The 25248-nt window shown below is 40.7% G+C and overlaps 1 protein-coding gene across 1 annotated transcript in view; it reads right to left on the bottom strand.

The window, feature by feature from the left end:
• The window catches only part of LOC140948189 (intermembrane lipid transfer protein VPS13D-like), a 76012-nt gene that overhangs the window by 15576 nt on the left and 35188 nt on the right, over positions 1 to 25248 (bottom strand). The window contains exons 36-60 of the mRNA XM_073397414.1: positions 24513 to 24749; positions 22871 to 22998; positions 22020 to 22118; positions 21703 to 21933; positions 21018 to 21174; positions 19036 to 19223; positions 18338 to 18419; positions 17631 to 17748; positions 16450 to 16520; positions 15278 to 15601; positions 14362 to 14543; positions 13647 to 13781; positions 12783 to 12933; positions 12070 to 12286; positions 11284 to 11506; positions 10320 to 10508; positions 9591 to 9757; positions 8590 to 8643; positions 8190 to 8267; positions 4999 to 5143; positions 3728 to 3825; positions 2806 to 2883; positions 1758 to 1881; positions 1540 to 1609; positions 521 to 680 (exon numbers count right to left, since the gene is read on the bottom strand). Of these exons, the coding sequence (XP_073253515.1) occupies positions 521 to 680; positions 1540 to 1609; positions 1758 to 1881; positions 2806 to 2883; positions 3728 to 3825; positions 4999 to 5143; positions 8190 to 8267; positions 8590 to 8643; positions 9591 to 9757; positions 10320 to 10508; positions 11284 to 11506; positions 12070 to 12286; positions 12783 to 12933; positions 13647 to 13781; positions 14362 to 14543; positions 15278 to 15601; positions 16450 to 16520; positions 17631 to 17748; positions 18338 to 18419; positions 19036 to 19223; positions 21018 to 21174; positions 21703 to 21933; positions 22020 to 22118; positions 22871 to 22998; positions 24513 to 24749 (3706 nt within the window). The remainder of the gene's footprint in view (positions 1 to 520; positions 681 to 1539; positions 1610 to 1757; positions 1882 to 2805; positions 2884 to 3727; positions 3826 to 4998; positions 5144 to 8189; positions 8268 to 8589; positions 8644 to 9590; positions 9758 to 10319; positions 10509 to 11283; positions 11507 to 12069; positions 12287 to 12782; positions 12934 to 13646; positions 13782 to 14361; positions 14544 to 15277; positions 15602 to 16449; positions 16521 to 17630; positions 17749 to 18337; positions 18420 to 19035; positions 19224 to 21017; positions 21175 to 21702; positions 21934 to 22019; positions 22119 to 22870; positions 22999 to 24512; positions 24750 to 25248) is intronic.

The raw sequence follows: 25248 nt of genomic DNA, 5'->3' as shown, positions 1-25248 counted from the left end.
CCTGAAAAAATCAGGGCTTCAACGGGATTCGAACCCCTGACCTCCGCGTTACCGGTGCGTTGCTCTACCAACTGAGCTATGAAGCCACACATTGGGAGCGAGGTCAATTTATTGAGTTCATATCTCCCGAGAGGAGTGAAATGATGTGAAGTGTACATGAAATAATTCATTTTTGAACTGCGGTTGTAGATGAATGTGAAGAACGATCATCGCAGTAAATTTTCCAACTTAAGCAATTGCAAAGTTGTTTTTTTGCCTATTAAACCTATTGTTTTTTTTGACGTTCTTGTTGCCGTCCGCGTCGTTGGATCTTAAAGTCCCTTATGTGAAGAAAACCACTGCCCAGAAATTCAAAATTTCCTCTTCCGGGTGACGTGCGTCGCTCAGAAACGTTTTCGCTTGCACTCCCTAATCAGTAGGCAACGTTTGCGTCTGCTCATTTCCAAATTCGAGAAACTGCCAACCTGAAACGCTACTGAAACTTTATTCGAAGTCTCTCTAATGAGCTCAGATTAATCACCTGGAAAATGTGTGTGCAAAGACGACGTATATGGGATTATAGTAGTAAAGTCTTTCGCCACCACCAAGATCCTGCATGTTGTACTGCATGTAAGATCCAGCACCCTGTACTCCAACAGATAATTCAGGCAAGAGAGTAGGCTCGTCCCACGAGTAAGGCACTGTGAAAAAGGAGACACAAATTACTTACAATTACTTGGAGGAAGCCACTCTCAAGAGTGCGCGAAAGACAAGGACAGAAAGAAACGACAAAAGACCTAGATCCTTAGCTTGTATGCTTTGTTTCCCAATGAAGATCTCAGGGGAAATTTGCCCCTTTGTATTTTCATTACATTATGCGCTCATATGCATGCATAAGACGGAATTTGAAAGAAACAGTTTTCTGAACCGGGTATTACTGTGTCACGCTAGCTGAAACAGCATATGCTATAGAATCATCTATAGATCTTAATTGTCGTTAGCTACAAGGCATAGGTACATTTTGGACGGCTAATTGTTGCGTCGTTCCCAAGAAAATCAAAAGCGAATTGCACTTAAGCACTCTTAGAATAGTGGGAGGGGGGATGGCACGCAGTGGTTAGAGCAATAGTGCTGGTTCAAGTCCCGGTGGCGCGTCAACGCCATATGTGGATTAAGTTTGTGGTTGGTTCTCGTACGCGTCCTGGCTGAGAAAGTTTGTTCAAATTCTAATTCACAGCCAACTACAGAACGGCTTATCTGACTGGCGATCGTAACATCTTCACGAAATATTGACCAATCAGGTCAGTACTAAAAACGGATAACTCTTACGATAACTTCTGTACAGTTTGTCAAAACGCCATTTACTATTAACAACATTTCTATTTAGGATTGCAATCACCCGGACGAGCACAATTTTTTCACGTATTTATGACACTTCGAAATTATTGGAAAAATTTTCACCAGGTCATCGTAATTGATTTCCTCAATATAATCATGAATACTCACGAAAACAACAGTTACTGCTTTAGTGGCATTACAAAATGAGGCATTTTTTATTACCTGACTGTTTTGGTTGTAGAATGGTACGTAACCTGTCTTCAGTTCCACTCTGATAGAAAGTGATGGCCACCTAGCAAAAAAAGGAGGCTATACTCAACTGAAGCCCAAAATAAGGTTTGACCGCAAAACAGAAAATACAAAACCCGATAATTTTTTTTAACTATTACTTCGATTTATTACAAGCAGTAGGTCTAAAATGTGTCAGTGAATATAAAAACCTCCGATAAATTGTCGATCCTGAATGGTGGCGGCAGCTGCGAGGCATCGGTGAACAGAACATGAAATGTCGCTCCTCTCAGCACCACTTCTACTCTGACAAACAACGAACAGCCACTCAAGCTCCTAAAGATGGGAACAGCAAACCACATAGTATCATTTAGTTGCGAGCTTTTAAGGACTCGGTGTCTGATAAACGATCTGCCTGACTGACTGGCTTGCTCTCTAGTCTTGTTGACTGTCGGATTGAGTGACAAACGAATAAGGCCGTCTAGCGAAGCAGTCAGCTGGTTCAATATATAGTTGGTCCATGGTCAAATCAGCTGGGATGACTGAAGCACGACTGCATTTCACGGTGAATTACTACGTTTTAGTATTGATTGACCCATTAACTTTAAATTTACTCAGGTTCGCCAATTCTTGGCAAGGTCACCGTAACAGCACCTGGCGCCACTACGTCTGTCTTCCCCCATGGAAGATAGACCACCACACCGGGGACTACGTCCCCCACTCTTTACGAACAGTGTGTGGGGTCTTTAACGTTCCAAAGAATTTAGGGTTGTGAGACGGGGCTTAAAGGTTTATCCGAGAAGACTAGATAATCTAACCGTTTGCAGATGTCTTTACAAAGGCAGCATTTTCTCCTCAGTTATTTAAAGACCCCGAGTGTTGGTCTGGCCGGGGTTTGAACCAACGGCCTCCCGCTAAACAGACCGGCGCTTATCCAATTGAACTAAGCGGGTGGCGGTTGTTGTTAACGAGTAAATGGCATAACATTCAACCAGGTTTAGCGTACTACCGTAGATGCTATAAATGAATTGATTTGTTTAATAATTCTTCACTGCTCATCATGAATGCAAGAACGCAGACTTGGGGCAGTGACTAAGAGGCTTAATTTTCATTTAATTAACTGTGAATTTAAGGTCGCACGCTTGACCTGATTTGACTCTAAGCGTGAATGATTGACTGCGTGGCCCTTCATCAGCGACGTAGTTTGACTTAAATCTTCTCAAATGTTATACCAGTGATTACTACCACGGGTTAACGAACCTCATGTTAACATGGAATGAATCGTCTCTGTCAATCTTAAAACCACCAGACCACTGGCAATGGGAGACGTCATTTAACCTACAAAACCAAGGAATTCAGGTACGTTCATTAACACCTTACCAGCGGGGGCTAGCTGTCATCAAGATTTCAAGTCGCAGACTACAGAGTACATGCAATTAGTAGGCGGAGAATTTAAAACCCTTGAAGTTCTTTTGCTTTTTTTTTTCCTTGTAAAAGTAACAGGAGGTCGTGCTCAATACCTCTAAGAATACATATCAATAATAGGTACGGTTTTCTGTAGAACGGCCGACAAGTCTGCTGCCGGCCAGATTCGCAACCTCTGCTGTTCAGCTCGCAATCGTTTTTTCCTCATTCGTGTTCCGACCATGCAAACTACAAGTTTTCATCAATACAAACATCTTAAATTAAACAAATTCAAATTTGTACACTATAGATTTATTACAACAACTTTAGACAAATTCAAAGAAGACAGTACGGATTCGATTTACAAGCATGCGCGAGGCACCGTGGCGGAGCGGCAACAGCCCTGGGCTTGCATTCCGGTGTCCCCAAGTTCAGGTACTGCCCTATCCGCTAGTTGAATTTTCTCTTGTCTTCTCGAATTGAAATCCTCGCCCACGCTTAAAAATTTTTTTCAGTCATTTGCTCGGCCCCACTAGCATTCGTGCTATGAATATTCCAAGAGGTGTATTATTTCATGTATACATTGGAGCTAACTCCAGTTAACATAAATCAATGCAGGCGACGTATAGAAAAGTGCACCTCATAGGCTCGATTACCAGCCGCTGTTTGAGAGTCAGTGAGTCCGCGCTCCCCCGAACACGATCAGTCATTAATGCGTCAAGCCGTCTCATCACGGAAAGAACCGAGAGAGTGGTGGAACTCAAGCCTAGAGCCTTACCTAATACATAGAAGTTGATCCAAGTCAGTTCTGGCCCAGTGAAAAAGCACCAAGGCTCCTGGTAAAGCTGTGAGAGCACCTTCGGGGTTTGTTGCTCCCTAAATTTTATTGTAAGAGAACAGGCATGAAAAAAGGGATGAGAGGAAATTTGAAATCTTGTGTTTATGAGTGTCTAAAAGTGCAAATCATCATAGTTCATTCTGAACCTCAACTCCTAAAAATTAAGAGGAATAATGGAAAATAAATACAACGAAATGTTAAATTCTAATAGGAAGCAACATTGGCGGTGAACTAAGCGACTGAGAGTTGAGGTCACAAAGGAGCAGGGGTGAGGTTACTCTTCTTTACTTTACTTTATTGAATTCGCCACGGTGACTCAACATGGTGACAGAGGATGAAACAGGAACAACCTCCCAACTGATACCTACACCTTCATTTTCCACCCAGCCCAAGAATAAATGGTTGTACCACACCACCGGGGTTTATGCCCCCTACTCTTTAGGAACAGCAGTGTGGGTTCTTTTACGTCCCACAAGAATCAGAACAGTGAAAGAGCAGTGAGTTTTCGTCCTTATCCGAGAATACTAAAACATCTATCCATCTGTAGATGTTACAACAACGGCAGACAGTCTCCTCAGTTATTTCAAGACCCTGACTGTTAGTCCGGCCGGGTTTGAACCCTCGAGCTCCCGGTCAGCTGACCGGCGCTTGTCCAATTGAGCTAACCGGGCGGCGGTTAATGACTAATTCTCACGAGCTAAGCCGCCTTAGCCTCGACCTCTGAGTAGTTTTGGTTGTTGTTGTTGTTGTCGCTGCCACATGCATGCGAATAACACGGCAGTTTAAAAGGGAGGACGAGAAGGGCCAAAGGTGGTTCAAGACGTACAGGAATCGCTCAGCTTCTGATTGGCTATACAAAAATCTGTTAAGGCCAATTAGAAGCAGGACATACAAATGCTTGAAGAACTGGTTGCGTACGAAGAGCTGCTCAGGGGCTCTCCCGTTGCTTTTTTTAAACTTTGCCCGATAGTTCGTCTAAATTATCTACCCACTGCTTTCCTAGCAGGTTTGCCAGCTTAACCTACCGGAAGAGGTAGCTAATAACCGACGTCGTTCTTATTGGTATCCATGTGATTGTGATGTGCCTTAAATTCGCGAAAGATAATTCGATCGTTGACATTACATTCACAGAATGACTAGTAATGAGTGTTGGTACCGAAGACGAACATCAGCAGCCGGGGTATTCACGAGAAGGATCGGAAAGTACTTACCTGTCCTCTGACAAAGTGTCGCTGTGAGAATGCCAACGCGTGCTGAGTCCTATTCTCCAACTGATATCGGGTTGCCAAGGTAACAATTCTCGTATCACGGTATCGGCCCTGCCCAAAACGCACGTCAATACCGATGTCGTATACCCTACACAAATAACAACAGAGAACGGAATTAGGAGTCAGAAAATTAACAGCTACCTTTTTAAACAAAAACATTTAGCTAGCAGCAAATCAAACCATTATAAAAATGGCGCTCTATAATTCTACTAAAACTGTGAAATTGATAACAGAAATTCTCACAGTCAATGAAATAGAGAACCATTACTCAACTAACCCAAAAAGCTCTACAAAAGTACTCTGTTGGTTACTTGAGCAGATTTAAAACGCTTGAAGGAACTCAAATTGTGGGGGAAAAAAAATCTGATGACTAAATTCTTTCGGTCATCCCGAGAGATTGAAAACTATGCTTATGCGAAATTTTGGAGGGAAAAGAACATAAAGTACTTTGGTATTTTTATATAAGGTCTCCTTAAGTTGTCACCATAGCTGGGCCAAAGATGTCGCATGGTCCCATTATCAGTTGAAATATTTAGACATTTATACATTTTGCTTTCAAAATTCGCCAGTAAAGCTACGATGGATGAAAAATTCTAAGGCTCGCTATTTTTCTTAAGTGACTGCCTGATGATCATTGTAACGTGACAAAGTCCTCTGACGGCCGATTTAGTTCACAATGGAGAAGGGAGAGATTTTGATCGGCTGCAAGAAGGGAAGTACATTTTTTATGAGCAGACTACAAATATCTGCTACTATAACCTGAGGTCAAGGAACAGCGAAGAAATTCATCAAAATTCAGCCATTTGGAATTGGTCTCTAAAATGAATGAAAAAGGAGGGAAAAACCTGCTTAAGACAGGGAAGAAACATTAATTATCTCAAAACATGCAAGAGAGGGCATGGATGGCCAAAACTGAAGAAGATTAAAATGGATTTTAATTCGTGTTTTCTTTCCCTTTTTCTATAGTGTTCAGCCTACAGTCTTTTAAAGATTATCTCTGTTGATTGTGTTAATGGTTTTAAGTTATAACGCCGGGAGTCTTATTTTTTTTAAATTATGAAGGAGTGATTTGTGATTTATAAACAATGAGTAAATTTACCTTAAAATTTCACAGCAAATAAATAACAAAATTGAGCCATATCGGCTAAACTACCGCGACATTGTCACTTAAACAGGATTCAATGAAACAAAAATGAGTCCCTGCCTCTTTCATACTACGCAATTAGCCAAAGGTACGAGCTATTAAACAAGTGTCACGTATGCTTTAAGTTTACCAGTAACCAAGAAAAGTCACGGCAGGTATAATAAAAAAAGTTAAATATAACAGTCATAATTTTAAGAAATTTTATGGGAGTTCTGGTTTTAATGGCAAATAAGTTAAAAAAATTTTAAAAATTTCAATTTAGATTTAAGATAATTTATATTTTAAATCTTTTGAGCGATTTATAGGTAACTTTTTTAAAAGATTACGCAAGTTTCGTTTAACGAAAAAGTTGAAGTTTACAAGGTTATTCAACGCTGTTTTGTAGTACACCAAGAATACGATAACAAAACAGCGCAGAAAATTCTGATTTCTGACACAAATTGTCTCATCAATAGCAGCTCTATTGAAGTTTTCCTATTCTACAAGCAGTTAGATTCTGACGAAGTCCTCCTTCAAATTTGTAAATCTATTTCGACGCGTGTTGCCGATAATCCAACATGACACAATCAAAGTTTTTAACCAATCACACAGCCCTGAGTTACATTACCATTTCTTAGACGTGACAAGGGACACAGACTCGCAAGGGAGGTTTGCACGAAACAGACATGCGCCCTGCACGTGCACCTCCAACTGACGGCTCACTGCGCTGCTGGACACTTTGCATGCGGGCGCGGCAACACTTGCGGCTTTTCCTTTCTTTTTTGTTCTGTAATACAAGGATTGAAGGTGACAAGGGACTCAATAACGGTTTCTATGACAACCAGGATTACGTTTTACATGACGCTAGGTGATAGTTTTTCGTTTCTACACAATAACCAAGATATCAGTGTCAGTAAACCCTGTGGTTCCGGTCTCCATCACAACAATTCCGAGGTGCTATGGATGCCTTACCTTAAGTGAACGTAGACATCGAAAAAATGTCGATTTTTTGCCAGTGTGGAAGACTAGAAAATGAGGCGAAGTAATATTTTTGGCTATAAAAATTTAACCGCTAATAATTGCTCGACAACTTCACGGAGCGGGGCTTGATTTTTTTTCTTTTTTTCCTTTATTATCCTGGTTTTGTCTTTGGTTGGTTTTTTCTTTGTTTTTTAAACATTTGCTTAATATGTAACGATAGATCACAACCTAACCTGGGAAATTTGACGTCTGAGGAACGAGCGTAGAAATTCCATCCTGGTGGCGTGTCAGTATCTATATCTGGGCAATGCTTCAGATTGGATGAAGCATATTTTTTAACCAATCCGAAGCAATACACAGCGCTAAGAGACTGACAGTCATCAGTTTGGCATTTCTGCGCACATTCCTCAGATGTCACTTCATGTAATAACCAGTGGTGGCGTCACAGAATGTTGGCTGTTTCATTAGGCTAATCACAACCTTGTTTTAGCCTTATTCTTTAAATTGTTTAGGTTTAGATTTTTTTCTTATTTTTCGTCTGAGTTGTTTATTTATTTCGCACAGTCTCTTTGTTAACTTGTACACTATGAATCTGAAAGTTTATTCATGTAATCTTTAGGACTGGTTAGACTTGCTGCAGTTTTTATTTCTAACATTTCCATCACGACATTTTTATTTCCACCTTTAACAATTAATTTATTCGCTCACTTGATCATTTATGGAAGTTCACTTTATTGAGGCGAATAATTATATCTATTTATTTATTTATTTATTCATTTATTTATTTATTTTTTATTTGTTGACCTATTTTACATTTATTTATTTGCTTAGATCCAAAAAGGAAAGAAAACAAAAAGGTGAACTGTGGGCCGAATTGAGAAGCATAACAAGTGAATTTTACTTTACCACACAAGTGTTTGTCGGATAATTATATGGAATATAAATTTAAGGTAAAGCTACTATCACCATCAATATTATTTTAGATTGTACTGATACACGGAAGGTGAATTAGTCAGTCTTTATCACGTACTTATCTGGGCGGCTTCCACCTTGTCTAGCATGTACACGCTTAAACTCACGGGGGCTATCCAAGGAAAACGAATTACTCCTGCGAAAAGACAACACTGTCAACAACTGTTACAAAAAGGCAACGGTGAGCACGCAATCAAAAACTTCTAAGTACTTTTGTAAGTGAGTAGATTTTTTATCACTGCAGCAATAAAGGTGAGCAGCTTTGCTTTTTATAAGAAAGGTAATTTTTTAGCTGTTTTGTGTCTTCGCGCATATATATATTTTTTATTTTCAAGCCTTTTCATGTGTTTGTGCTTGCCATTTGACTCGCTCCAACGACAGGCAAGCGCTCGAAGCCTCAGCCTTTCAATCTTTTAACGCGTAAAATTCAGTAAGAAGAGCGGAAGTAATACACATACCAAACAGGCTTTCCACTTCCGGGTTGATAGCCGCGACCAATTCGCATTTGACACCTACAAAGAATAGATAGGAGGCATGTCATCATGACGTCACTCACACGCAGACAGTGAGTGTTGTGACATGTTTGAGTAGAACGGCTGCTCACAATCACACCTCATGACAATTACACAGCCTAATTTCTGATGTGGAACCCCATTTCTAGGTAGTATGTATTGAGGAAACCAAGAGAATAGAAAGCGCCATTTGCGTGAGAAAGAGTTGTGAGTTGAGTAGAGAGGGTTTTGCACTTAACTACAACAATAAAGACTTAAAACGAATTATAAAGCTGTAAGATTTCAAATAAAAGATGCACCGAAAAGTCCCCAGCAAGTTGCCCGAGGCGAACACTTGTGATAGCTCGCCGCTAGCATTACTTTTACACAGCGCTGTCATGGGAAGCACCTTATAGAGTAGAAATAACCTGTTAAAGCAGTAAGCCCGTGATGGTGAATATAGATGTAAACTATAGAGTAAATGATCCACGTTCAATAACACGTACACTGTTCCGTTTTCGTCCTTTTTTATAAGACTAATGGAAGTCTTTCTTGACGCAAAAGGACCTTTGCCGAACTTGGTCATGTGCATGCATACTACTTAGCAACTGCTCGATGGATGGCAAGCGTTCATTCGAATCGTAAGACTTTAAGTGCGATGGAGCAAAGCCACTCCTAGTTCAATTTTTCTGTTGCAATATTCTGTTCGTTTGAATAAACTTAGGAAGGCTTCGCTCGATCGAGCTCAATGAATGCTTGAATGGCTTGCCATCCAGCGAACCCTTTGCTAAGTGCTATCCAGGCACGTGACTAAGTTCTGGAAAGGGCGTATTGAAGTAACACAGGATATCTGATTGTGGAGTGCCCACTCTGGCGATAACAAGTCCAGGAATGGTGTACAATTACACTCGGCATGAAACGAAAACAATTCCACAAACAGAACAAAAACGCAGTTTAATCACCCATACCTTGTTGGGGCATCCCTGTCAGAGAATGAAAACAATAATGGCGTCAGGCTGCGAGCCATCTCATGTTCATCAAACTGACCCGCCATATCATGAGGCACAGCATCTTGTTTGAACACCAGTGGGATCCCTGTGTTGTTGATTATCCAGTAAGGAGCATATATCGATACCTGTTCAGTCAAAATGACGGTATATGACGCTAAAAATTCAATCAACTAGCAATTTTGTAATTGCTGCATACACGGTTTAGTTACAGGAAATGTTTATTTTGGGCCAGATGACAATGTTCGATGGTGGTATAAGCACATACAAAGGCAATGGCAATAAAAGCAACAGCAAAGTCTCCAAATTGTGAGTAATCCAAATTAGGGCGAGTTTGACTTGGTTAGGCTCGCTTATCAGCCTCTGTCCTGGAAAACTACTCGCGCTCTTCCGACTTCTCGAGGAGGACCGAGAGAGCGGCGGAAATTTTTAAGTGACGTTTTCGTAGCCGTCTTTTTCTTTTCTTGAACATCGATACAGTCTTTTAGAATTCAACTCCAAAGAAAAAGCCTACATGAGACGAATTGAACGAGACGGAATAAGCTCAATAAAGTTTGAAGCAGCGCGAATTCACTTTTTAAGTGACGTTTTCGTAACAGTCGCCGTCGTTATTGCTTAAGCTTTCTATTTCCAAAGAGCTGAAAGATTTACGCAAAAAATGACTCTCGATTTTTAAATCAAATCACTTACTCGAAGGGATCCTCCAGGCTTGACAGACACCTTGACATTAAGAATAAGAGATCGCCTCTTTGTATCTTGTAACTCCACGTGAATAATGTCAGAAGACATCATGCTCAATCGCCTTGAAATACGAATGTTATCACAATACATAAAGTTCTCGATGCTGATACCAAAATCGAGTGCCTTCTCCGGGTCTGCCTGTTGACAAAAAGTCATCTATGTGTCAGAAAGCGATGCTACACAATATTCACTCTATTGTATAATAAAATTTTGAGGCTTTTCAAAGGGAGAAGCCTAATTCCGTGAGGTTTCTTAACAACCTGCATTTCAATTTTGTTCGGAAGAAAAATGCAAGATACAAAGACCTGTTCAGACGCTAGATGGAACTTGTCGAGGACAACAGCTAAAATTTAAATTTACCCAATTAATCAAAGTGGACTAGCTATCTGATAACCTTGACTCTTTCACTGCTAATAGCAGCAAAACAAAACAAAATAATTAAATAAAATACAATTCAATTCATGAAAAATCCTGCATAACAAATAATAGAACTACACAAAATTTCTACCAAAAAGGTTTCATTATGGAGTGACGAATAATATCGCCATAAGGTGGTTAAGCAATGAAAGGCTTAATATTTACAGTAAATTTCAGTTAATTTCCAGTCTTTCATGTAATCCAAGTGTAAAATAAATAACGATTTGGAGGTAGCACATCTATAAAGTGGTTCCTCGTCTACCTGATTCCTGGTCGAATTGGAATTTGGAAATGTTTTTATTTGAGGAGGGGTCAAAACCGGAATATCCGGAGAAAAACCTCTCGGAGCAAAGGAGAAAACCAACAACAAACTCAACACACATATGGCTTCGACGTGGGGATCTGAACCCGGGCCACCTTGGTGGGAGGCGAGCGCTCCTCACCACTGCGCCATCCCTTGCTCCCCAAATGTAAAAGGGCAAAACATGGTACTTACAGTGTATAAAGGCACAGACTTCCCAGCCTTTATGTTTCCCTTAGCTGGAGTGTTCTTGACTTGGTAGCTCAAATCACATGGTAACAGGTTTACCAACATTACTGGGTACATTATGGTCAGGGTGTGAGCTGGCTGAGTCATTAAATTCAGGCCCTTCGATGGAGCACCCTCGTGTACAGGCACATCCTCAGGATAACCTTCTCTCTTCACTGCCACACAGAACCTGGTTGTTATAACAACAACTTCTCATTAGAGAGCTTGTGTACCAGCGTCATTTTCGCGGGAAAACGTGATAACCGTCGTCATTCTACTACGAGTTTTATCGAGAATGTCGTAATGGCGGGAACAAGTTATCAAAATGTAAGAAGTTTTATCATTCTGCTATCGGGAGAGGGCTTCACCTCCCTCAGTATTAATAACCGTACTAACCTTTGTGGTGAGAAAGAGTAAAATAAAGCTTTCCGGAGTGCTTTTTCTTACGTTAAATCTCTTACTTGTAGTCGTTCTCGTCCTCAAATCTAAAGCTCTCCAATTTCAGATTAAGCGAAAAAAAAACCTTCAAGGGCGATCATTCACACTATTTGAAAACATGAGGGTGGGTGATGATTTGACCTCGGGACCACCGAAAGCAAATCAAGCGAGCAGTAAGAGCGTGACTTGAAGTCGGGGAAAGACCTGAGCTTTATTACTACTAGGTTACGCTGTCTCCTAATGTTATTTTCCTCCTCTATTTTAGTTTCATACACTTTCTACAACAACATTACATGAACAGAGGACACTTTATACCTAAACCGCTTTCCAGACTCTGTAGCTGTTGAAGCAGGATAACACTCCCGACTGTACCCCATTGCAGTGTGACTTCTTATAACGCCTTTCCATTCCAGTGGCTGAGAGCAAAACCCCACCCCAACCCCATGGGGTCTTAGGTAGAGTTTCCAAGAAGTACATCGTAATGGGATTGCAACTGAGGCCTCTGGGGGGAGGACTGGAAGAGTTGAAGCCCCTGAAAACGAAGAAAAAAGGTTAATAAAAGCTTAAGCGAAAACATTCTCTTCTCAGAAAATATTATTGAAATACAACGAGATTAGCTTAGCAGAAATACCTAACCAGCTTACGTTGTCTTTGGAATTTAATTACGAGAACAGTCAATTAAGGTTTCTGGTTAACTGACCACCCACCCTTCCCCTAAGTCAACATTAACTCTTACTTTTCACTTAAGTTAAAATTGTGACTTACAGGGGTAGGGGTAGGTGGTTAGCTACAAAGACACGAGCATCTTTCAGTCCGATCAATTGAGCCTTCTGGATGACTGATTACCTACCCCTTCCCTAAGTCAACAATAATTCTTACTTTTTACTTAGGGCAAAATTGTGACTTAGGGAAGGGGTAGGTGGTCAGTTTCCCGGAAAACTCTATTGATCCCATAAGCCCAATTTTGTTCATCACTATTTCTCTGACTGCAGGTGTTCAAAAAGGAAAAAAATAGCCACTGAACAAACCATGTAATGATGTGAGTCCCTGAACCTTTATCTCCACAGGTAAGTCCATCTTGTTTTTGATCATTAGAGCTGATCTCAGAGTGACTACCTTACGGGCTCGTCCCTCCAAGCTGACATCAAATACTACTCGCGCCGACTGAAGATCGCTCACCTAAAAAAGGATTTAAAATATAAACAAGCAGCTGACTTTTTTCAGAAAAGAGAAAAAAATGCTAAATTACCTGAAACACAACTCATTTCTCATTTTATCTGATACTAGAAACGGGTGACACTTTTAAGGCTCTCGCTATAATATATGAGTAAAGCAAACAACTGCTTGAAAAAAGGGAGCGAAAAGAAAACAGGGTATCCTGCTCGTATTCTATACCAAGCTTCTGGAACACTACAACGTCTTGCAATCGCAAGGAAATTGTGCTTAAAGAGAAGGTAAAGTAAAGTGGCGATTTGAGATCGAAAACTATCCCCAAACAAATTTGAAAACTATGTAAAAATACATATCCTCAACAATAATTTCCCATTTCACAGTTGTGTATTGGGTCCGCTGCACTTGAATGGAAGTGAAGAGGAGACGTCACTCTGTTTGGAAACCTAGCTGACTCTAACCTGAGATCAGGCCCAATTTTAGCGGTTCTCATACATTCTCTCTAACGGCTTTCGCCATACCCGCCGGAGTGTTATTTACAAAGCAAAACGAAAATAGAGCCTGATCTCAGGTTACACTGACTCAAATGCGAATCATATTTAAATATATATGAATGACACCGCTTGCCCCGCTTCTATTCACCATACAACTGTAAATTTGCCAATAAAGTACACAAGAACACAAAAAGTACATTAAGATCAGTTGATTGTCTGGTCTTTTACCATGGATGCGGTGTCAAACTTCTGAGGTCGTGCCTGCCTGAAGAATGTACCAACTCTATCGACAGAGACTGGGGAGAGTGCACCCCAACCCTCCACTTGTACAACAACCTGATGTATGTTGAGCTCATGAGTTTCCTACGACAAAAATAAAGTACAGTTAGTTCCAGTTTCACTTCTTTTAGGAACTCAGATTGCAACCAGAACGATTAAAGGGGTTGATCTTTTGAAGCTTGTGTAAGAGCCAAATCGAATCAGCATGAACTAAAGAAGAAAAAGTGAGTGGAGAAATTGATGGGATGGGATGGGATGGGATGGATGGGATGAGATGGGATAGGATGGGATGAGATGGGATGGGATAGGATGGGATGGATGGATGGGGTGAGGATGAGTAGTATTGCAGGGATGAATAAGATGGGATGGGATGGGATGGGATGGGATGGGATGGGATGGGATGGATGGATGGATGGATGGATGGATGGGATTGAATGAGATGGACCTGGGTGGATGGATAGATGGATGGGGTGAGGGTGAGTGGTACAATAGAGATCAGATGATACCCTGTTTTGAAAGAGCTATCTCTGCTCATTGGTTATTGACACACATTCAGTCTCTACCACTGAGACTACTGCACCAGGAGATATGGTGGAACCTCACAGTAACGTTACAACTCATTCAACTGACATTTTTCCAGAAGGGTGCCACCCCAGGAACTCACCTTATGTCGCTGTTTCTCTCCCGATGTAAATTCAAAAGGCGCCTGGCCACCTGAAGGAACCTCTTTCCACTCAGATATCCTGCCTGAACCAGCCCCAGGAATACCAGGAAGTGCCTGTCCTGTGTTCGCCAAAATCACTTTCGACAGAGTTGTTGTTACTGTCTTAAACCACAAGGTACATCCTGCAATTTAATAACAGATGTAAGATTGACGACAGTTAGTTTCTGTGCTTTCAACTTGCAGAATAAACGCCTTGTGTAATGTACTGTCTAAACGTTCACCAAAGTAACACGGATACTTTCAAACAATTATGCTTTATGAACCAAGCTTGTTCGGTCACAAGAAGGCTCGATATTGGCCATTTACGTTTTTGCTTTTTTTTTTCGTCTCGGTCCGTAAAGGGCCATCTTGACGGAATCAGCTTGATCTTCAAAGGATTTATTATATGGCGAAAACAAAACTTTCCTTGTGGGACACAGCAGGCAATCAATTTAGATTTGTCTCCAGAAAAAATCGGAAACATTTGACAAAATCGATTAGATGGAATTAGAGCGATTAATTTTGAAAAATCGCAATTCACTCTACAACAGACATTTTCGCCACCGTTGTTGCCGTAGTTGCTTAAGCTCCCTATTTCCCGAGGTTTGTTTAAGTCTCTTCACTCTTTAGGTCCCAAGAGTGACCAACATCAATTTTCTCTTAATAACATCAGCAGATCATCAAGAGTAAAGGTTATGAGAATTACTAAATTGATTACTAAAGGGAGAATGCTTGGATCTTAAACCAAATTCTCTGAACTATTCTTAAAAGACATGTTTGGAGATAAGTCTGGAGAAATTGTGCTTAAAGGTTTAAAAGTAAAAACGGTCACTCTTTTCAAAGTCATAGCCACACTACTGATTACCACAAAACACACCTGTTTGATTTCTAAGTAAAAATGGGACGAAAGGTGAACGGCGCCGAGGAAAGCCAGAGCCCGATGACCATAATGAGGCGCTAGACTCTGGTCTACTGGTCGGGCTGCTTAGTGGACTATCAGGGCTCATGCTGCGGTTAAGACTGTCATGTCTACTGCCACTCATGCTTGAAGACACAGATGGGAGACTGGGCGTCCCTGAAGTGGCAACTGCGGACACAGGGGAAGGATCTGGTCTGTAGTAGTCTTCGGACCAACTTGCCATCGTGTGGTTTATCATGTTGATAAGTGTAGTAGTTACTGTGACATCAAGACGATCAGGAGCTGAAAATGAAGGGAGGAATTGCAAAGAAAAAAAAGACAAGATGTGTAAAGAAAAAATTAGAATATTTGTAACAAAAGACCACAGGGCTAGTCATAAAAGACCTTTAAGATTCTAGGAAGAGAACGACGATGAGAACGAGATTTTCTCAATACTTAGTGGAGCGCATGCGTATACCAGTGTCATTTTGGCGGGAAAACGTAATAGCCGTCTTCATTCTGTTACGGGCTGTTACAATGTTGGAAAATGTCGTAGTGATGGAAACAAGTTTGTCAAATGTTAGAAGTTTTATCATTTTGCGAGCGAAAGAGGGCTTAACCCCCAATAAGAAATAACCTTGTTAACATTACCGCTGAAAGAAAGTAAAATGAAACTTTCCGGGACGTCTACTTTATAAGAATACGCGAGAAAAACGGATCATTATACGTTTCTGGGAAACTGTCCACCTACCCCTCCCCTTAGCCAACACTTTGCTTTAAGTGAGAAGTAAGTGTTGATATTGGCTTAGGGGAGGGGTAGGAAGGCAGTTTCCCAGAAACGCATAATGATCCAAAACATCGTCCCCATAGTCGTCCATCGTCACGCTCGTATCTTACGACCTTTGTTAAGAAGACGGAACGGAGAATTCACAGGAGTTGTGTCACGAAATCCAACAAAAATTAAATCGGTGGGAACTGCCATCTAAACGTTACAAAGAGTTATAAATAACACAGCAAATATAAAAGACTGCACGTTTTCTTTGAACAGATTTTTACAGAAAACAGTCGTGGGATGCTCCTTTCATACGTTTTGTGTTTAACTCGGATGAGGGCATGCCATAACGTTACAGGCACAAGTATCTAAAACTTACCATCCAACTTTGCGAGAAACCTGCCTTTTGACGTTTGCGTCCTATGTTGCTCCTGCCAGTGAAGCTGGCATCTATAATGTAAGACATGTTTACAAGTTAACAGCTACAAACACTAGAGTAATTACAGGAGGAGGAATTGGACTGCACAACAAAACAATGGACAAGTGTTATTTCTCAACACTCGAAGCATAAAACATTTACTCGAAAATATTTCACTACATGAATACATCGTATTTCCATGCTTTGAATCTTGGAAAATATCAGAACTACATGTAATATGCATTTTGAGTGTGGAATCAACAATCTGGAGCAAGAAAAAACACGTAAAGCCCGCCATTTTCTCCAACGCACTTAGACAAAGCTAGCAGTTTGGCAGAAAAAGAACAATTGCCCTCACGTATTTAAAAATACAATCATGACGGATTATACAGTTCGCGTTGTTTAACGGAACCGGCGGAGGCTCGTCATGCAGGAGACATTCTCACAGAGCGTGATTAGTAATCACACTGGAGGGTCTCTATTTAAGCAATGTACACTCTAAAACTAACGACATTTTCTACCAAAAAAATGTAGATAAGTAACGCAAAGCAAATAAACGTAAGGGTGAAAACGGGTCGAAGAAGACGAAACTAGGTTTCAAATGAACCTGTGTCTCACTAGCTGAGAAAGCGGTGATATGTTTGTCAGCAAGTCAACGTGGAGACTAAATATCAATGTTCAAGATGAAGCTAGTTCAGGACATGAAACTCCACAGGTACCCCACGCTAACGAGTGAAAATCGTTGTAACATAATCAAGAAATATTGTAAAGGTTTCTATGGAGATTTCAGAAATCGAACGGCCGTGCACTGAGCTTCGTGGCAAAGCATCGTCGACGGTCCTCGATGGATGAATAACGATCGCTCAAATCTCCATACAAACCTTTATATATTTCTTGGTTATGCAAGAACGATTCTCACTCGTGAGCTTGGGGTACCTGTGGAAACTCTGGTAAGAAATGGTCCAAGCTCTCCGAGATCGATACAATCCTGACATTAATGAAGTTGTGATAACAAAGCCAGAGAATCAGGGGTTTCTGGCGGGGGGGGGGGGGGGGAGGGGGGGGAGGAAGATCACCTCTCCCCTACTCCCCCGAGGAAGGCCTGATACACAGCCTAGTGATGACAGAGATGCACGACTCACTTCCAAGGTTCAAGAAAAGGCTCCCAGTCGGATACATTCCTGTTGTAGTATTGGACTATCAGAGTACAGTGAGCTGCACCATCGCCCGTGGATTGTAGATCATGCCAAAAGTACAAATCTATAACACAATGTAGAAGTGCATTAGACGTTTTTCAACAACTGCGCAGTCTTTAGCGCCCACATGGTCGAGAGCTACTGTCAAATGTTTTTGACGGTCTCCGGTACATGATTTTATCAACACGTCGCCAGAAACAGACATACAAAAATTATCGTCTACAATATTCGATTGTCCGCACTCTTATAGGTCAAAGGAGTGACAACAAAAAGTTCATTAATGTTCTTAATTCGGGAAATCTGGCACGTAAAAATTATGCTGAACAGGTATGAAAAGCTATTAACTTCGTGGTTTAAAAAATTGGACAACTGTGAATACAAGTTGGAGAAAAATTTGTAAATGACAATATACGTCAGTGTAAATGACTCTAAAAGGACAGTTTTCAAGAAAAAGCCAAGAATTTATGGAAACATTTAGCGTAATCCGTCGCCAGATGTTAGTTATTGTCGGAGAACGCACTTGGAACTAAATTGACACAATTGTCAGAGACTAAACATTCTGAGCCGTATATGCTAGTGCAGAAAAATTGTCAACGACAGTATTAAGGAATTCCTGCTCGTCTAAAACAGCTTAACAACGACAGTATACATACTCTGTGTGCTAAACTCAATGAGCGGTACGTCACTGTCTCCGCAGTCGTCGATCAGACAGACAATGACAGTTCCTGCTCGCACCTGAAAGGACAAAATGATATTATATCACCTCACACAACAATTCAAATTCTAAGCGTGTGATTCGTTGGGAGAAAAAATGAAGTTCCATGATGTTATATAACACGAGGAAAACGAAAACTGGAAAATGTAACGAATTTAAATTCGCATAAAAGCCACCGTATGCCTAATGATGGACTAGTTAATAAATTGCAAAAGGCTTAGGGTGGATAATAGAGAAATTTCGCAGCGTCGCTATAGGAGAGGAGGGTGGGCAAACTTACTTGAACCTAAGTTGAGAAGACTTGCGAGAAGAGAGCAAATTTAATTCCAAGGGCGTATAAAAGGCCTAGAGAGTTTCCCTGGGGACAGCTATGGCCAGTAGAGTGGTAGCACGCGATTATCCAATTGATTAACTCGTCATACCGCAGCGACTTTACCGAGAATGAGAATAGGACATTTTTTTTCTCAGCACGCACTGCAAGTTCGAAGAAAGAAGGAAGATATAACCATAACGCACCCAGCTGCGTTGCTATTGCAAAAACCGTGTGTTTTGACCACGTTACAACAGGATGCACTACTTATGACAGAGTTTTGATCGAATCTCGAACGAATATACTACTATTGGCTTTGCAATTACCTCAAAACCAGCAAACTGCCATCCTTGAGCACCGCCCTGTTGTTGGGACGTCTGCGCTTGGTGCACAGGGGTGGCATTTTCGAGCAGCCAAGTAGCAGATGCCTCCAATCGACCTGACGTAGCTTGAAGAGCTTTGATACAGTCAGACTCTTTGAAACCAAGTTCTTGGAGACGCTTTACCGACATAGCTATGGGCGAAATCATATGTAGCCATAAATATTGTGTTGACATAAGTCTGAATGTCGCGCCAAATAATCCACGTCAATTTAGGAAATTTCCTTCAGTGCATATTGTTTTTTTAGAATGTGTTCACATCATCAAAACCTCAGTTGTAACTGACATAGGGGAACACCTCTCCAAAGCGACTACCTCTTTCCAAGTATTCCCAGCCAAAGTAATCTAGTTGAAACCTCCTGTAATCGAACACCTCCCACAAACGACAACTAATTGCTATAATTTAATATATTCTGCTGACGAGAGTCAAATTTTTATTTTTTAAAATGCAGCGCAACGTTTAAATAGTCACAAATCGCAATAATAACCTCCTGAGAAAGTTTGGAGAATTTTGCGACTATGCAGATAAAGAAGTCATAACAATGAACCTTGCAACACTCTGAATAAAATTAATAATCGCGTTTATTAATTATTCAAAAACAAAAATTACCTACACTGTGCATGCAGGAGCAACAACAAATTTTGAAATGATACGACAATACAGGGTATCCCAAAAGTTCGTTCCTCTAATTTCATACACTATAACATTTGATCAAAACTTTATTTTTACATGAAATTTCCAGAAGATGTTTATTTCTCTATCGAGTACATCTATTCAGAATTTCAGTAAATGGCATGCCCCTTTTGTTTTTTATCAGACTCTGTAGCCGTTGCGGCATGGAGTCGGATACAGCGTGTAGACCCACAGATGATCCATTTTGAACATTTTTATCACCAGGTGCGCAGGAGCCAGTTCAACCCCCGAACAATATTTGTTAGTTTAAGCAGTTGAAAAAATATACAGCAAGGCTTTTGTACTTCTTTACAAATTTGAGACGAGGTGGGCTTTACTTGGCAGACTAAGCAGATAGTGTTTTTTTTGTTTTTGTTTTGTTGTTGTTTTTTTTGTCCTCACAGGGGCTAATTTTAAACATTCGCTTTTCATGATCCTTACTGAACTTGGTTTGCTAATTATGCGAGAGCTTCCTCGTCGAGTCTCCTTTTTCAGAAAACTCCTATCTCTGAAAACTATTTTAGCTGCTTTCTTCAGGACTTTTGGTCTTCCCCTTCGTTTCATGCCATCAAAACCTTCATTTCTCCATGATCATTTTACCACCAACACTCGGATTTCTCCAGATTTTTAGCAGTTTCTACAACAGATAAGCCAGTAAATAGAAGTGTACATGCTTACGCTCACACGTAGTTGAACGTTTTTTGCGTTAAGGGGGTTTATCTTTCGTGATATTAAAAAAATAATAAGGAAGGAGTTCCAGCAATTCGGGCTATAAAATACAAAATTATGTGGCTGGAAAATATACTCGCACACGCGCACCTTTGGCGCGGAAGTACACAAATCGAATATTCGAGTCAAAAGATGACACAACAAGTTTGAAAATAGTGAATTAGATTGAAAGACACAACTTTTGATTAAACGATTGGCTTACCAAGTTCAATCGTACTAAAATACAGACTTATAAAGTAGAGGTCAGGAACGGACCTTTTGGGACACCCTGTATATGTTGTGACAAAGTTTTACGAGTGTAAGCTCTACAGAAAATCTTATATCATGTTACGAGGAGATTTTGAACACCACAACATCGGCTCATAACAAAAGGTATGAGAACGTTTTGACGATATGCCATGCGAGAATAGAAGCTGTATCCAGGCAGCTGCTCTTTTTGGAATGTTTCGCTATTGCTGTGTTTGATTAGTTTGCCTTTTTTCTGAGCATAAAAATTAATGGAAAATAAACAGTGTGTCACGCTTACCGTCAAAATCGTGATCAGGGATATCGTCTCCAGAGTTTAAGCTAACTTCACTCTTGATAGCTCTGTTCAGTTGCTTGGAGACAGATTCAAGGATACTAAGGTACAACTTGTAGTCATTATAAGACACTCGCATGGTCAGTGGGCTTTGAAGGTTAATCTAAAATAAAAAGTAAAATCATGAAACTGTCACTGAATAGAGCTGTCATGATAAATACCAGTAAAATCCTCACAGTGGTTTCCCACCTTCAGTTGGATAGGTGTCTTGAGGAATGTTTAACAAGGATGAATAAATATTAACTCCCTCATGAGTTTGAAGTTGACGGCTTCAAAAACCTTTTTACAGTGCGACTACTGGAACTGGGCACTTGGAAGATTATCCAATCACAACGATTTTTGAAAACAAAAGATTCTCAACTTTTTTTTTCAAACGAACAAATAAAATTCATAAATTTGAGGGCCGTTTCCTGGGAGGTCAGGTAAGTTCAAACGGTTTTAAAGTTTTCAACGGTTGCGTAGTTCAACCTTGAATTTTATTGGTCCGTTAGCAAATAAACTTGAGAATCTTTTGTTTTCAAAATCCGTTGTGATTGGATAATCTTCTTCAAAGTGCCCCGGTTCGAATAGTCGCACTGTAATATTCTACGTTCTCCAACTTGCACAGAATAGAAAACTTTCCTGAACTAACCTCCAGACTTGGTAACTGTTCCTCAGCAAAATCTAACAGGCCCGCGTTTTTCCTTCCTTTCTGTCGTCTGGCATTATTGAGTTCAACCAGCGCTGAGGTTGGATCAATAATTGACAAGGCAGTGTCTTCTTCACATGAAAGCACACAAGAAAACATCTCCAGGCTTTGAACACTGCAGGATAGCCATTTCTGACTATGAAGGTGTGGACGCCAGGCCAGTACGGCTGTTAACTGAACGAAGAAAAAGACCACAGAGGTCACAACAAAAAATACGTTTGGAATAAGAATCTCAATAAGTCTCCACTTTAGTGTCATACCTTGAGAATAACAGCGTGCGTGTCGACAGTCTTCACATTCTCCAACACAACAAACTCTGTTCCTGAAATATTCACCTTCATCTCAAACGTCTTTTGCGGCTGTGACAAAAACAATAATTTCAAAGATACTTGAAATTAAGATTTAAGTGCAGACGTACTTTTTTTCATGTCACAGTTTCGAAGGTCTTGATGTTTTGTGATTTTTTACAATTCTGTTACGGGTGAATTATCTAAGAGGAATAGAGTTTTCCTAGTTTTTAAAAATCTTCAAGTCACAACTTGTTCGACGCTAATGACTTTGAACAATTGGGCACGAGGTGCGTTCATTGTGGCTCTTTGAAGGACACAAGTTTATCAGTACCCATTTAACTATAAAGTGCTACCCATTGCCTAGTTTGAAATCGAGAGGGGGCTGGATACGAGTCGGTTTATTATGGGATAAACAACACGACACCCGCATAGTCAGAAAGAGCACAATAAAGTTATGAAAAATCTGAAGTCAGGTGTCAGTGGGCCAATATTGAACAAGATACAGCTATTTATGAACTTGAAAATTTATGAGAGATCAGATTGCTGGACATATCGTCCGGACGTCGATATATTTCTTAGTAAACTTTGGAGTTCTTGAACGACTGTATTTTGTTCAATAAAGGCCCGATAAACACCAAACTTGAGAACGTTGCTAATTTCAATGCGCTCTTTCTGACTATGTGGGACTCGTGTTGTTTATCACATAATATACCGACTCAGGAAGCCCCTCTCGATTTAAAACTCGGCAATGCACATAATTATTACTATCTTGAAGCCTACACTGACCAAGCTAAGAAAATGCCCAGTTATAAGTTACCTACCGGAGGCTGTGCTGGCATCTCACATCTAGTGGCCACTCCTGATGCAGACGGGGGAGGGGGCTCATATTCTTTGAATGAACTGGAATCATCTGAAGTGTCCATTGCAGTCTCCTGCGCTCCAGATGCATCTGCACAAACAAGCAAACAAGAGCGCTTCAATGCACTGAACCATCTTACCGGGCAAAGATTCACGTAAAGGGACTGCTTCCATTCCCTTCCAAAATTGGCAGAAGTGATTGCTTCTGGCCTCTAAGTAAGCCATCTGTTTTTCATCTTCAAACGTCGTGTCATCACTTGCGATTCGCTAGCATGGACAGTCTAACCTGCCGAAAGCTGGCGCCCTTTGTTTGGTACTTAACTTAAAAACAAGCACGCATGTTGAAAAAACTCCATCTCTCTCTCTCCCCAAGACTGTGGCACACAACTTGTTTTGCAGGCCACTGCTTTAAGGATTATGTAATTTCTAGCTGGCATTATTCTCTGCAGGTTACCATGCCGTACGTATAGCTGTAATAGACGAAGTGGACCACAAACCTATCCAACCTCAAGAGATACCAGTCTCCCCCATATAAGGGAATCCGGATTCCGAAATCCGGGAAATTTTTGCATGTGGAATCCGGATTCTTGGGAATTTTTGCATGTGGAATCCGGAATCTTGGAAATTTTTGCATGAGGATTCCGGAATCTTGGAAATTTTTGCAGGTGGAATCCGGAATCTTGGAAATTTTTGCTTGTATAATCCGAAATCCGGGGCCTTGGAATCCGGAATACAGCTGTAGGAATCCTGAATCCTACTAAAATTTGGAATGCGGAATCCAAGTTCCACTAAAAAAGATGTGGAAAGCAGTACCTGGAATCCGGAACCCACGAAGTTGAATCCAGAATCCAAGACTGTCTTGGATTCCCTCACATGGGGCGATACCGGACTCATCTTTGAAGTACTTGGGAGGGCACTGAGATCTAAAATAACCCTTAGACAAGAAGAACTCACGGAGCTTGAAAAAAATCCGGTCCGGCACAAGTAAATAGAGAGCTTAAGCAACGACGACGGCGACGACAACACCAACGACAATGGCAAAAAAAGCAATGGGTTTAGATTGGCAGAACAACAACTTTGCACGTGCATCACACTTTTTTGTACATTTCTTTGCCGTCGTTGCACGGCTACAACGTGAAAGTGCCTAATTTCACGTTTTGTCGAGGACGGGAACATACGACGACTACTTTCTTTTTCTTTTCTTGAACTTTGACACAGTCCCTTAGAATTCAACTCCAAAAAGTTTGACAAGATTTGTCAAATTAAACGAGATGGAATAAGCGCGATAAAGTTCGAGGCAGCGCGAATTCACTTTTTAAGTGACGTTTTCGAGCCGTCGCCGTCGTCGTTGGTTAAGCTCCCTAATTTTCTTGCTGGGCAAGTAACTTTTAAAGCTTACTTGCCCAGTGCGTCAGGGCTCTGGCAAGACGTCCTCTAGCAAAATTATTAACTGAGATGAGCAAAAAGTGAACACACACAAGCAAAGTGTGAGAGCTGCTTAAACGAAAGACAAGCTGGAATTCAAGTTTTTTAAGCCCTGCCTCGTCGAGAAGGAATATTCCATACCCTTCTTACTTTATTGCTGTCAAAAGCAAAATTACAAACCTGCGTTGGGTTTGAACATCCGGCACATGATGAAGTTGTACGTGTCTAACAAATAGTCCATGATCAACATAATACGGCTGTGATCAAACAGGAATGTTAACAAGGTTCTTTTTGTTGTATCTCGGTAATGAACTTCAAACTGAAGAGAGTTTTCTTGTTCGCGAGCTGATAAAGATGACCTTCGTGGTAAAAGAATGTCAGTGAAGATGCACGAGTCAGAATCATCCAGGTCCATTCCTTACAAAATAGGAAAGAAAGAAAAAAGGTGCTTAATTTTTAATCCGAGAATATCATATTTGTAGGGCTTTAATGTCATCGATACCAAAATTGCTTTCAGTCCACTTTGCAACATATTTCAGAGGGCAAAAACCAAAAGTAAATAAGACAGACCCAGAATACAAACAAAATAAACTCATTATCAATAATATTAAACACGTCCAACCAACGCTACAACGAAGACTCAAGTGCGTCCAAGACAGTTATCCGTGGCCTCCTTAAACTGTGTCAAGAGATAAATAGTTACAAAATGCAACAAGAAAGAACTCTAAAGGCCGGTTATTAACAGCGAGCTCCGCAGTGCTAAAAAAGCGAGTTCTAAGCCACTTTAAGTTTGACAAACGCTTTTAACTAAACACCGTTAACCGTGAACAGTTTCATGGCAGCTTATAGGGTAGACGAGAGGAACATTTATTTTCTTAAAATGACCCGCCTAGCAAGAGATCTGGAAGTCCAATGA

The sequence above is a fragment of the Porites lutea genome, chromosome 1, assembly GCF_958299795.1.
Source record: "Porites lutea chromosome 1, jaPorLute2.1, whole genome shotgun sequence".
NCBI lineage: Eukaryota > Metazoa > Cnidaria > Anthozoa > Scleractinia > Poritidae > Porites > Porites lutea.
This window is presented reverse-complemented; position numbering and strand designations above follow the sequence as displayed.